We start from the raw sequence: 14,812 nt of genomic DNA on the forward strand, positions 1-14,812 counted from the left end.
ACTCTTCCTCAGTCTCTAGGAAATAATAAACTGCTTCAATCTGTGTGGTCACATAAACACATTAGTACTGAATGTATTCAATTGAACAATCTCTTCAGTTGTTTGTGTCACCAGCATGAAAACTTACTGCAGATTCAAGGGGCTAGATTGTCCTAGGTGCTGTTCATCCTTACAGGCTGTTTGGAAAAATGTGTACTTTGTTCTGAAAGGAGAAAAGGCTATTCCCACTATGCAGAGCTCGCATCTTGTGGCAACAACTTGAATTTGGTGGTTGTAAGAATTGTTTCAATGGCTTAATACAGGAACTTCCTGTATGAGATCAGATTGCTTTCTGTCAGATGTCTTAGGTGATGTGACCCACATATTCAAAATAGTGAATTCAGGCTGTTAGATTCAGTTGTTTCTCATTACACTAATAACTATAAAGTCTAGAGCAGAGCAATAAGATGGTTTTCAAACTTACATTTTATTAGAAAGTTATAAATTTCAAAACAAAACCTTGCATACAAGCACATCAAATTTTAAAAATTAATATGTTGTGTGAATTCAGTTTCCTACTAATATAATGCAAGGCATCTGTGGTTGGGTAAAGTGTACGTACATTTGCTGTGAGTGTACAATCTGATTTATTAAAAAAAAAACCCAAACAATACAACTTGTATGCCACAAAACATGGCTTCAAAGGGTTTCATTTCCTGTAGTTCAAAATGTTAGCAGCTTACTCTGAATTATACTGGAACACTGAAAGTGAGTTTGATATCGGTAAGGAAGATGAATATATTTGTTAAAGAATACAAAACCATAAAAAATTGCCAGCAGAGTGTTAAGAGTTTCCCAGAGAGATTTGTCATCATGAATAATTGCACTTAACCTGTAGGCTATTGCTAGTAGGTAATACTATTTTCTTTATTATTTCAAAATATTTATAATTTCCTTAACAAAAATCCATTCTGTACCCAACACAAAACATTCACTGAATGCAGATTTAAGATGATACAATATTGGATTTTAGTTGTGCACCTTTACTTTTCTCTTTTTACCTGTATACCAGAAAGGTGGGGGTTTTTGTTTTGTTTGGTTTTTTTTTAAAAAAAGGTGCATTAAAATGAATGATCTGTGCAAAATGGGAAGCATTTATGTAATAACTGATGCAAAACTCATGCAAAAGAGAAAAAATGTAAAAAAAATCCCCCAACAGTCTAAGAAGCCCTGAGTCAGTAATTTCATTTCAAAGGCGAGGAACAGGAGTGCTCTGTGTTCTTCCTATACATTGGTGCATACTCAAACCAGTCCAGTATTTACTTGAAACATATTTTAAAATAAGCAATTTGTGCAGTTTCTCACATACAGGTCTTCTGTGCACTTTGTTCCTTTCAGCAGACTGTGACTGTATTTAATACTCAATTTCATTTAAGCTATCAGGATAGCCTGATGAGAATTGAATTTCTTCCACTTCTAGAACACAAAGAAGGGGAAAATACTGTAACTATTTGTATTTTTATCATACATAAGAATGCATAAGACAGAATGTTATTACCATGCTGTATTTAAATGAGACAGCCGTACGTTTTTTTAAAAGAGCTACAGCATCTTTACAAGTGCAGATTCTGAGGATCGTCTCGCATCTTACTAGAAAAAGAATTCTGCACCAATCCAGCAGCACAATACTAAATTCAGATCCATTCATTGGGGGTTCAACGGAAGACGTATCACCTCTCTAATTACAAGATGTGCTGTGAATTGCTGTAAGAGAAACTGTTTAAACTTACCTAAACAGGGTCCTGCCTGGAACAGAATATCATCAATAGCAGTGTCACTTCTCATCGACACACCACGGATTGCCTCAAAAATAATCTGTAAGGGTAAGATACAGCTTTTAATGAATCCCACAGGAGAGGAAGGACTAAAAAAAAGTAGAACCAAGCAGTCTACGCAATGATCTAGTCTCTCTGGAAAGCCCACTTCTTGGAAGGAAACTTCCGCACTCCATCAGTGGACTGATTGATCAGAGAATTTGGGTGTGTGCTATGCTGAAGCAAATCTGTTTGCACACTTTGTTAGGAAATCACTGTGTGTTACAGACAACTCATACTTTTTCTCTAGTGACACGGCATTTCTATCTTTTCAGCCCAAATGTGTAGCTATGTGTGGTCCGTATGTAAGCAAGACTTGGAGGGGAGAAAAAGCATGACAATATTGTTGTGGTCTTACTAATGAAGCTAAACTTGTTTTTCAGTAAAAGGTTTCTTTTTGTCATTTGTGTGGGGTTTGTTGCTGGTTTTGTTTGTTTTGATGTGATTGTTTCCTAAATAATTTCCAAACTCTTAAGGCAAAGTGATTAAAAAACCCCCACAGACAACATCCTTGGTTAACGATCAGTGCAGTAATTTCAGTTTCCTCTTTGACAGAGAAATTGAAGTAGGCTTTGTCTCTGGCAATACTGAAATGATAGCACTGTTGAAACCAAAGGCAGAGCTCTGGCTTGGTAACATCCCTTGCCTTTGGTGCCACCTCAGAAAGACAGTCCTGCAAGAAGCAGTCATTTTATCACAGCGTAGTGGTGATAAATCTAGACAGGGCTTTAGACAGCTGAAGGAAAAGAAATTCTGCAAGTGACAAAAAAATATTACTGCTGACAAGAAATAATGGGAAAACAGCATTTAAACACTTCTTTTTTTTTTTTTTAATTAATGAACTATTTTCATACTTGAAACCTATTAATGTCTTCAATAATTCCTTCCCTACCTTCATTTTTAAGAAATTACATGTTGCTTCAGCTTGTTCTGGTGTCCATTCAATGCTATCTACATTTAACTTTTTTTTTCTTTTTTTTTTTTAAATACAATCCAAAACTTGGATTTTAGCACATAGTTCAGTTCAATATTCCGTTTTGACTGGTTTTTGTTGGGTTGGTTTTTTCTGGTTTGGTTTGGTTTGGTTGTTGGTTGGGTTGGGTTAGGTTGGGGGTTTTTTTCTTACCTGGTAATTTCTATCACTTTCATATTCTATCAGTCCCCTTAGCCATGAGATGCTTTGTTCCCCTGTCCTCCTCCACAAAGGAATCTCATTGTCATCACCCTCCTTCTTTAGATAAACACTTAATAATCCAGTCCCAGCTCCATACATGTTATAGAAAAATGTCAAGCACTGTTTTCCAGAGGTTCCTCTCAGTGATCTTGAAACTAGGTATGCTCTCTGTCCATAGACCATGTCGGATGCCTCTATGTACATGTAATATCCTTCAAAAGATACGCAAGCAAATATTAGCAAAGTAGAATGCATTCTATCTGCATGTTCACTATGCTCAACATGCTCAGTATATAAAAAACTGTTATTGAAACTATTTTGATAAAGATTTTTATGCCAGAGTCAGTACTATTTAGAATTAACAATGGAAGAACATAATTTCTTGGTCATCTGCTATTTCAAGCCAAAGAGAAACATTCCTAAATGCATTTGCAATTCCACATGTAGAATTTTGGCCATACAATCTGCAGGATGCAGCTATTACAGAAATTCTACCAGGAGATGGGAAAGTGAGATTTTGCTGAATGTGCACAAAGCCATCTTCTTAGATAAAGAGATCAGAAGCAAGACAAACCACCTGTTATTTTGCTAACTAGGAGCATTTGTTGTTTTATTAACTAAAAACAAACTAGTTTTCCAAAGCAACTTGAATTAAGCTTGCATAGAGTGAGACTTCGTACTCACAGCTGAAATAACTACCCTTGATAATGCTCAACATGGTTTACACTCACAGTTGACAGAATAGTAATAGCTTTTGGTGAGCCTTTTAGGCAGGCCAACTGCTTTTGTAGTCTGGCTAAAATTATTAACAGACCAGATAGACAGCTACTGTGAATAAACCAGCGTGTCTGCAACTGACTTTATAACTTGTTGAATGAATGCTAACCACTGTGAAAGAGGGCAAATCCAAAGGCCCACGAAGCCTTTTTAAACCTATTTAAAGTTCACAAGCCTTACAGCAGTTGCATCCATTATGCTGAAGTAAGTGGAGTTGTTACTGAGGTCCTCTTCTGGAGGAACACAAGCACCCAATGCAGTTCATCACTTCCAAAAATCATCAGTACTGCCCCAAGAGCGGGGGCAATTCTGCTGTAGTTTTCTGTGTGCTCATTCATGCTAATAGGGGCCCCACTTGCCTAAATACTTTAATTTACATATATTTAATGTAAAAATACTTTAAATTACATCTGCTCCATGGTTATGGAGCAGATTTTCAAGACAAAGAGTCTGTGGGACTTCTTTTCTTACCCATGTTTTCTTTCAAGTGTTCAGGTAGAAGAGATCCCAACTGCTTGTTTGCCTTTTAGTTTTATTGAATATTCATGTAAACTAGGGGTTTGGAAGCAGGCATTTCTGCAGGGTCTAGGAAGTCATCCTGTCTTTTTTTCTCGCAAAGGAAAGGGCTACTTTAAAACATGAAGACTGAATTACCCAGTTGGCTTGCAGATAATTCAGATGAAACGTCACATTCTCAAAACCATTCCTGTGTCCCTAAGAAATGCGTTTACTTCATTTCATTAATAACTGTTCTGAACAGAATAGTAAAAACTTTGTGTTCTAGGTTATAATTTCAAAGAATTTTTTCTTAGCTATCAATCTCTGTTCTGAAAGTTCAGTGTGGAGCTTAACTCACCTACCCCAGTAGTGTGGTCTCCTTTCGGTCCGGTGTAAGAAGTGGGAGTTGGACCCCTCCTCCGGTGCCAGCTCCCACGACCTCTCTTCTTCTGGGTAAACACACACTCATCTTTTTCAAAATTACACTCCCCAGGATTGGGCAGCTGTAGATCTATAAGGAGAAGACATTGTTTAAAACTGCAAATATATTAGACATATATGGAGAAATTATACCAGTAATGTATCACTTCCACTCACCTGCTGAAATCACTCCTATCTACCTAGCAATACTTCCAGTAGTCACAAGCTTAAGAAAGCTTCAAACTAATTTATGAAATTTAATTTCATTTTCTTCACAGGGTTGGGGAAATCTGTGCCTGACTCTGGCTCACTAGCGTGTACTAGTATTCTGTAAAACACCTCATACAGTCTATTACGTCATCATAACTCTTACTCCACAATGGGCTACACCAGTGTAGTTTTCTTCACTACTGTGGCACCTCAAGCAGTTTAATGAGCTCCAGCGTGTATACCATGCATTTTAAATGCGTCTTGTCAAAGACTGGAGTTTCTATGATCTGAAATCAAACACCACATTTAGCTCTCCTATGTTGCCATGGCACCAGATTCTAATACCACATACAACAGACCACAGAGCTGCAATTACTAGATTATTTTCATGACTTCAATTCTGTTCAATTATGCAGAAGAGAGTAACAATTCAGGTGCTTGCCAGGAAGCTTCTGTCAGCTCTTCTGCTGTGATCCAAATATGTAGCTCAGGAGCAGACTCTCTGAGCTGCTTTCACCTCTTGCAAAGAAGGAAGCCTTGATACCTCATGTACACTGGGGCATTTTTGGGACATTTTTCTGCTGCCATCAGTGAAAAGTCCCAGTATGACTACACATCCAAGCATCAGTTCTTCACCTTTGGTTCCTTTTCAAGTTACTTAGGAAATACAGAAAGGCAACACAGATTACTGTTCGAAATTCTTTAGAGAAATAGCACCTTGTTTTATATATGTGACCTCTTTCTGTTCCATAGTGGTTAGCTGCCTGAATGCATGAAATGCAATCAAAAGAGGTCATTAAAAAGTTATTATTACATGGGAGTATAAATGGCATTGCAGATGAGTCTTATCACCATTTCAAAGGCATGGCTTTATTCTGAAGAAGAATGGGATTATAGATAGATGCCTGTCTCGTGGGAATGATTTCCAAATTAGAATACAGTCATTGCATTGTCAAACCTCAAGGAGCCCCAGAAGAGGGTGAGTTCAAAGAGGTTAACCTGTGCATCTCAGGGGGCGCAGTCTTGCGCAAAAGCATTCAGTTCCTCCCACTGCAAAAGGGAGACTTAGACTCACCTGTCTTCATTAGAGAACTGCAGTTCAGAAAAGGGACTATGTCTTGGCCTTGCACAACTGTACTTCTGGACTAAAAAGAATGACACTATGTTTTGAAAATACTGCTTTTGGGTCCATTCCGGGTTTCCTAAAAGCCATCTGAAAACTCCTTTCCCCTCAGTTGGACTGATGGTTTTGGTTTTTTGTTGGGTTTTCTTCGTTTGTTTGCTTGTTTTGGTTTATATTGTAGTGCCCCAAAGGATGCTCACTTGTATACAACTGCACCAGAGTCAGTTACATGATGCTGATTAGGATTTAGCTGGCACACCTGTGAACAAAAACTGTTCCTCACTGTATGTATGCTACTGCAAAAATAGGGTTTATGCAATACTTTTTGGAAAAGGAAAAGAAACCACTGTGGGATGAAGGCAGCTGTAAGACGGGCTTGGAAAATGAAGGTATGCGATGAACTCTTATTAAAAAGGGTAGCAGCTGTTGGATGACAAATATACATGGTCTTACCAGCACCCTGACAGCTTCCCAGGCTCAATGATACATCATCCAGGGCCACAAGTCCACAGTCCCAGAAGCTTTTACACCAGCTAACAAAGACAACCTGCAATACATGAAGGAAGTTTCAGGTATCTAACAAAAGCTGGCACTGTTAAGAGTCTGAAATTGTAAATTTTTCCAAATGTGCTAATAATTTTCACATCTACAGAATAGAAATTACGAACCCACTTTGTTCTGGCACATACTAATATGGGCAATGACTGAAATTTCAAATCCAGTGGGGTTTAGATGCATGTTTTCATTCAATAGAAAGTGTTTTCTCACTTTTAAAGGCAAATGATGTATGTCTATATGTAGTTAACTTTTTATTAGGGGACTGTATGTTTTTAAGTGTATGACAAAACATGACTTAGTGAGGTTGTGGTTTTTTGCCCCCCTTCCAAACCAACATGAACAGCTAAAATGTCCTCAGCTATCTTATCCTTAGAACCAGGAGATTTTATCCATGGAAAAATAGATCTGAAAGAGTAATGCCGAGCAATGGCCAAAAGAAATGGCCATGGCAAAAAACCGAAGAGCGATAGAGAAGAGATGAAACTACTGCATAAAATGGGATTATTCATAAATGATACAAGGCCATATCATAACGCAGGAGGCTGGAAATGCTAAGCATGCTAAGCATCATTCACAGCGTTTATCTGGGTTTGTGAAGATTAAAAATAGTGTCCAAGAAGTTTTATTTGTCTACACAGTAATTCTGCCATGAAAAATACATGTCATTCATGAGATGACAAAATAAAATGTAAAGAGACTGTAAGATTCCCATCTGCCCTTCTCCCAGGGTTGACCAACGTCTGTTCAAATTGCAGAAGACACGATAAGGTTTGTTTTGTGAAAACACTGCTGACAGTTTTCTTTGCCTAACTACTGCAAACCATCTGTCTGACCACTGGGGTTATGACCATAATTTGGGAGGAGCTTTCCAAAACAATTCCTTTGTGATGAGGTCTGAGCTAGTGGCTGGAGACTGTTAGACTTCTAACATTTTAGTATTCTGCAATAACTGTAAACACCTCAGTTACATATTTGAGGTTAAATGCTGTTGGATGACAAATATAGTTTCATGTGGACACAAAAAGTTTATAAAGTCATTCATGTATTATTTAATATGTCCTCTTTTAACAGGCTTCAATATGGTCATTATTCCAGATTTTGCAAGACTGCTTTGCTATGTACTATTTACTTACCCATCTGCTTATAAAACAGCCTGGGACATAACTACACTTAAACCTTTGAGGCATGTACCGGTTATGCTGCCCAGGATGGAGCAATTTTTAAAACCATTTTCCATTCAGTGCTACCAATTCTGGTAATAATGATTATCTGTCTTGTAAACTGTTACAGGTGTGGACTTTGAGGAGTGCTCCTGCACAGCATGCAGAACTGCTGAGAGTATAGTGGCCTAAAATCTGCCTTCTTTTTTTCTTTTTCTTCTTTCTTTTTTCTGTAGAACTGCTTTCTTAACCTTAAAGTTTAACAGGACAAAAACTGTTTCCTACTTTCTAAGTTCATTCTCAAGAAACAGGCGCAATCTGTTAAAAATGGTAGCATCTCTTGGAATTAAGCATACAGTAACTACAGACGTTGGGTGGACGTCACTCACCAGACTTTTAATGAAAGCATTCTGGTGAACATTTGTAATAAACTAAAGACATATTATAGTCCTAAACCCAAGAATCTTCAGAAAACCACACATGAAAGGGTGAGATCAGTCAGTCCTCATTTGTGAAACAGTATTTCCACACTGTGGAACCATGTTTTAAGTGATGTTTTCCTATTGACATCATTGGGAGTAGGATCAAGCTCTTTATTCTTAAATTGCAATAATTTGTTCCGTACAAGGTACATAATTACCCACTGGATCCTGCAGAAAGCCCTCCATTGCAAAAGCACTATAACAGTAACTGTTGGTCTCTCAAAGGCTGTTAGTCTGGTAGCCTCTGTACAATCAAAGGATTGATCTGTTTCAGTGACACTTGTAAACTTGTACAGCTTTGTCATCTGTAGCTTTGGTGTTACTAATTTTCCACTTGCTTTTTGTAGTGTTGAGTGACATGCTGCCATGAGCAGACTTTATAATTGCAAAGAGGTGGGGGAGCTTTTCTTGGGAATGTGATTTCCAGTATTAGCTACAGCAAATGTACTGAAATTGTTCATTGTCCTCTTGGCTTATTTTGTTATATTCTTGATTTAGTTTTAAGTAATGATGTAGAAGATATTTTTATTTACACGTCACTCCTCTTTTGTCCTTTTGGTTTTTTTTTTTCTTTTTTTTCTCTCTTTTTTCTTTATTTTTCTTTCTTTCCATTTTTTTTTTTTTTTTTTTCATGAAGAGACGTTTTTGGCTATTTGAACTTTACCTACCAAAATTGTGTCTATCTGGATTTACTCACCTGCTCATTTTCACCCTATGTCAGGTCTCTGAATCCTTTCTATAGTCTTGATAGGACTAATCTCATGAAGCTTTACATTTGTTCTTGGTTTGAATTAAAATATTTCCTAGGTCAATTCTTCCAAAATAAATCTTTATGAAGTTATCTCATGCCTTGGAGAAGAGAACAGGGGGGTCTTTGTGCTCAGCTCACACTTTGTTCATAAACCATGACATACGAACAACATACTAATTGTTTCAAACTAGGTAACTCCTGGACTTGCATGCTATCTTGGAGGCTAAATTAAAAACATTATCAAAGGTCAATTGTTGCCTGTGTTACTGAAAAATAAAACATACTTTCTTCTCATGCTTCTTTTTGTTCCAGTAACAGGACACAGCCAGGGCATTAGTTTCCTTCCAAATCATTGCCCTGATTCCTGGAAGCTGGTTTGTTTATTTTCCAGTACTCAATTAATGTTCCTGACCTGTAGCCTCAAAGTATTGATAATCAGTTCTTATTGTTTTTCTGGGTTATATCAGAAATGAGCAATGCTAGATGAGAACAGCTGTTAGAGCAGAGTTTCACTTCTCCCATGGCATGTTGCTGGGTTGTGCTGCAGGCACTGAGTGAGGTAGAAGGGACTTCTCATCCTTAGCACTCTGCATCTCTATAAGAAGATGTGAATTAAAACATATGCATATAAAGTTTACCTGCTTTTAGAAGAGAAGAAAGAGCAGGACATACAGTAGGGTAACTCCAGTATAAGGGAGGACTAAAGGGGGAGCTTGTAAAAGGAGCTGGACTGAGAACAGGGTAAAAGAAGATGCCCCTAGACCCCTATGGGTTCTGTGTATTTTCTTTGCTACTTGTTTATCCCAGGGAGTATAGCTCTTGCTCAATTAGAGAGGCAGACCAGCCAAACAAAAAAAACCTGTGACAGCAGCAAAATCTGGTGACATAAGAGCAAGCTGTGCCTCTGAAGCAAAGTAATTTACCTGGTTCCATCCTAGTGAGTATTACTAGTTTTAAACTAGATACTATATATCAGTGTAGACCCAAAACTCAGTCAGTTGCTTATACTCATATTTAGGTTCAATTTCTTTAGGGAGAAAGGTATTACAGTGGAGTCTGAAGTGGGTTTTTGCAAGAATCAACTGTTGTATCATCCATGCAGTGACACAAAGCTCAGTATTATGAAATCCAAAAATAATTCAAGCACCAGAAACAAAAGTGTGACATGACACAAAGAAACAGTGAAGATGTTTTCACAAAACAGCGAGCCTGACTTTCCAGTCAGTCACACTAGTACGCAGCTGTATAAGGGTGTAAGCCAGCACAGGAGAACGGGAGAACCATTCTGATTGTCCCAGGGCTGTTCAATATAAACGTTATCAGTGTAACTCAAATTACTTTTAACAAGCTTAATTAAAACAGATTTTAAATGGCTTGTTTTCCTTTGTCTTAAACAGTCAGAATCTCATTTATCAAGAATGCAAGTAAGCTATTAAGCCAAAATTAGAATGTCTGCAAGCATCTGTCATTTAAAAATGAATTGATTTAAAATGGCATTCACCATGCAAGTTCAATTTCTTGGCATGTAAATACAATAAGGTTCTCCAGGAAAATAATGGATTATGAAAGCTTCTACATAAATAATTGGATAATACTGGTAATAAGCTTGTGACATTTGAACAAATATTTTATAAAATCTTTCCTGTACAAGGGCAAATAAATGGGTTGCAGAAACAAACAATGAAAGAAAAACATAAAGCTAACAGAACAACCGAGGGCAAGAGGCTTTTGATGCTACATCTATGTTCACTGGATTGCACTATCTAGTAGAGAATACTGCCTGCACAGAAATGGTATCCCCAGCTGTCCCCCAGGCCCCTCCTGGATTTCCAGAAATCTGCTATTATGGGCTCTATCCTCTTTTGAGTGAAACAGTTTCCTTGGCTCTTTTTATAAGAGGGGAAGATTCTTGCCTTTAGACTAAGGACTCTTGTCAAATGATGTGGCCTTGTAATATCACAACATTAAGTACCCAGAACGGAGCAAAAAAAGGAAATGTCAGTTACATATCACAGATACCAAAAGAGGTATGTAATAAATATTTAATGCAAGATATCTCATTTAGCTACTGTGAAGATGCAACCCACTTAGACAACGCTTTCTAGCCTGAATAATTTTTACAGTTTTTAGTATGTTGTCTCCATAACCATGTCAAACACCACAGACAGTGGGATTCACATTTTGCAAGCACTAATCCTGCTATTTACAGCCCCTAATGTTCTTATTTTAAACAGGCATTTCTAGTGACTGTTCTGTAAGAAGTTTCTTGGTATAGAGGTGAGAGAAGGTAGGGCAGAAGAGCCATACTACAAAACTGCAGCTCATTCCAGCCTTTTTAGGTTGCATACCATATCGTGGAATGACTCATCAAGGATTGCATCAGAACAGTACCAAAATGCTCCATTATTTGACACAAGTGAGGTTTTTCCAGAGGAGGAGGAGATGAGGACTAGGATGTCGGTTTTCGTCTACTTGGTGCCTGACTGGATAACTGTGTCCTTTATACTAGTGACTTGATTACAGGGATCTAGGACTTCATCATATGTCCAAGATTGCTTTAGTTACTTACCTATGACTTTGGCGGATAAGCAGGAGACACAAATTTCTCAGCAGCAAAGAGAAATGCTGGAATAATTTAATATTGAGCACCATCACAGTGATATTATGAGAACAAAGGTCTGAAAACCCTCATATCAAGCCCTAGGAAGGTGGAGGGGTGATAATGGATATTTAGGGAAAACAATACAAGAAACAAATCAACCGTAAAGCCATTTGTGCTGTTATATTATGTTCAGCCCCACCTAGAGAGTTGAAGAACTTGAACTGGAGGTCAGTGAGTACCACTGTATTTACAGTCATGTGAGGTCCATTTTCCATGAATTTACCTAATCCCTTCTTAAATGTGTGAATGCTATTGGCCTCCACAGCATCGCACAGCAAAGGATTTCAGTGCTTAGTCATTTCTGGAAAAGTCCTCCCTTTTATTTGTTTTAAAACATTTAAATATTAAAGTGCAACACTCAGTCACTTGATCTTGCTTTCTCACAACTGCAACTAAAATTAGCTATGGAGGATGGGTGGGAACAAACAAATGAACTCAAGGAAAGAGAGTGAGGAGAAAAGAAACAGCAGGAAGAAAAAGTAGACGGAAAGAATAAAACCCCAAGAAATGCTGCCACAACCACCCTGATGGAAGTAGAGTGGACTGTTACAATGCCAGCTGCCTTTGTGAGGGTATGTTTTTGAACACTGTGGGAGGTATTCAAGTACTGCAGCACTGTGTAACATTGCAACAACTTGCATGGATGGGTAAACAACATGAGATGTTTGCTTTTGAAAACCTGAGTTTCAGAATGCCACACCAAATCTAGCAGAAATGAACGGATCTGATATAAGTAGACCCCGTTGCACTCAAACCTTCATTTTAATCTAGGCAATTAGACTTTGATGTGAAATTGCATAAAATAATTATCTTTCCATGGTGGCATATACACACAAATACACATACAATATTAAAATGGAGATTCTTGCTCCACAATGCATGTGAGCATCTCCAGGTTACATACACCATGTCTGAATTTTTCTTCGGTTAGCTCTGACATTCTCCTCATATGTATTAGAAGATCAGTTTCAGTACATTCAATCAGCTCAAAAGAATCTACATATTTCAGACTTAAATTTTTATGCTGCCCTTTAAGAGGCTTATACAACAAAGCATGAATGGTTTCATTTGTTTAAAAAAATGTTAGGAATTTTTTTCTTTTTTTTTTCTTTTTTTAGTTTTTCCTTCTTACATTTATTCCCTGAGCACTACAGAGTACAAAAACAACACTATATGTGTATAGGGTCATAGGAACTTACACTAAGAGTGGTTCAAGTACAAATTGAGAAATCAGTATTTTAAATTCCCTGCCTTCTCACTAGCATTATGTAATTTACGTATTTGCAGTATGTACACATATATACATATATATATAAACATTTATGATTTGCTTAGCTGGATCATACCCACCCAACCTTTTCAACATGGTATTTTTCAAAGTGTTGCATTAAAGCCTGTTGGCCAGCTCCACGTTTCCTGCTCACAGAACTCAAGCCAACAATCTGTGCCAGACTGCAGTTAGCTAATTCAAAAAGAACTTTCAAAAACCATTCAGGAACCAAGAGATGAAAATCTGAGCCTTTTTATTGTCCAGATGCAAACAAATTTATTAACAAAATTAAAACACATCAAACTGATTTTATATTGTTTTCAAAGCCTTGGGAGCCATATCTGCAGTGGAAGAAAGATGAAGGACATAGGTAACCAGGTATTTTAGAACAATTGTCCTCTGGCTGCTAAATCATTAATGACCTTCAGGGCTCCCTGGCTAAGCAGCATAACAGCTGCCTCACTGACTTTACTGGCCACTAAGGAACTGCCAGGAGACTGTTTACTGTTTCCACAGGCACTGACCCAATCTACAAGACACACCCTGTAACCAAAAAATTGATCAGACAAACTACTGTGCATGCCTACAAATCTTATCCAAGTCTAGTCATGATGCATCTCAGAAAACAATGCAACAGGCACATCACCCATCACATCTGCATTAGAGGGAAGTTGGTAGCTCTATCTGATTTTGAGACCACCTCACTCCATTAAAAGACTGCTTTAAACTTGTTCATAACATTGTCAAGGCGCAATGATTTCAGCTCAGACTTTCCATGCTGGGTCCCTGCTTCAAGCTTGTTTTGGAAGATTTAATCCAAAACAGCTCCATGATTTCCGAGAACAAGTCTAGGAAATGGAAAAGGTTTTATTTTGGCCCTATTAAAAAAACTCTTTGAAAAGCTTGGGCACTCCTAGGTTTTGGAATAGGAGCATGAAGAGTGTCAGGGTTTGGTTTTTGTGCCAGAACTGTGCTTTCTGTCAAGTCATTAGCTTTCGAAAAACTAAAATTTGTATGAACCGGGCTAAGCAGGGCAAACAGACTGTAACATGGGCATGATTAAAAATTAAAAAGTTGGACTGCCTGGAGCTGAGGAGCCAGGAGTAAGATGGGGAATGGGAGCAGGGGAGTGTTGCTGCTTGTGGGTCGGGATAGACAAGACAAAGGTGCATCAGTGAGGAGGCGAGAGACACAAGGACAGGTTGGAGGAAAGAGGACAAGAGAAGCCAAGCTTCAGTGAGCTAGTTTCTCTCATGCTTCTGTATACTGCCTCTCTCTCCAGAGCCTGAACTCTGACTTGCTGGTTCCCACCTCTCCCTGATGTCAAGCAAAACTGCTCCAATGCACCTCAACTTCTGGTCTGCATTGAATATGGCCATTGAAATGACTGTTCCTTATCAGCTATTTCACTAGGTGCTAGGCAGATACAGCTTTACAGAGAACAAAGCTAAGTATTTATACAATGCCATATAGTGCTCCTTCATTTCCTTCTGTTGGCTTGGAAAGAAGAAACAAACAAAGTAAGTATAAAGGTTGAAGATTTGGGCATGAGATTGCAAGGAAAAGCCAGAATCTGGTCCACTGTGCAACTTCGTTCAAGCGTGCTTGTGAATATTTCAATCAGACAACCTGTAACTACGCAAGTTTTTCATCTTTGGGGCTCAGAAGCAGCAAGGATATTTGCCTGACTTCCTTTTTGTCCTCTGTGCTGCTCCCTATCTGTTACTGCCTACAGACAGACTGGTAACTACAGTCATGAAAGCTGCAATTCATGAAAAGCTTTCCATGCTAGGCAAACTTCTTCACAAGTGTTTTAGATGTACCAATTTCTAGGAAAACATAAAAATAGTTCTTCATAAATTCATATTGGAAAA

At 38.1% G+C, this 14,812-nt stretch overlaps 1 protein-coding gene across 1 annotated transcript in view; it reads right to left on the reverse strand.

Moving 5' to 3' along the window:
* Nucleotides 1-1,393: 1,393 nt before the first annotated feature.
* The window catches only part of MAMDC2 (MAM domain containing 2), a 40,818-nt gene continuing 27,399 nt past the window's right edge, over nt 1,394-14,812 (reverse strand). Inside the window, exons 10-14 of the mRNA XM_010011512.1 lie at nt 6,509-6,602; nt 4,661-4,813; nt 2,980-3,239; nt 1,770-1,854; nt 1,394-1,455 (exon numbers count right to left, since the gene is read on the reverse strand). Of these exons, the coding sequence (XP_010009814.1) occupies nt 1,394-1,455; nt 1,770-1,854; nt 2,980-3,239; nt 4,661-4,813; nt 6,509-6,602 (654 nt within the window). The remainder of the gene's footprint in view (nt 1,456-1,769; nt 1,855-2,979; nt 3,240-4,660; nt 4,814-6,508; nt 6,603-14,812) is intronic.

This window comes from Nestor notabilis, unplaced genomic scaffold, assembly GCF_000696875.1.
Source record: "Nestor notabilis isolate BGI_N333 unplaced genomic scaffold, ASM69687v1 scaffold4753, whole genome shotgun sequence".
NCBI classification, from domain to species: Eukaryota; Metazoa; Chordata; class Aves; order Psittaciformes; family Psittacidae; genus Nestor; species Nestor notabilis.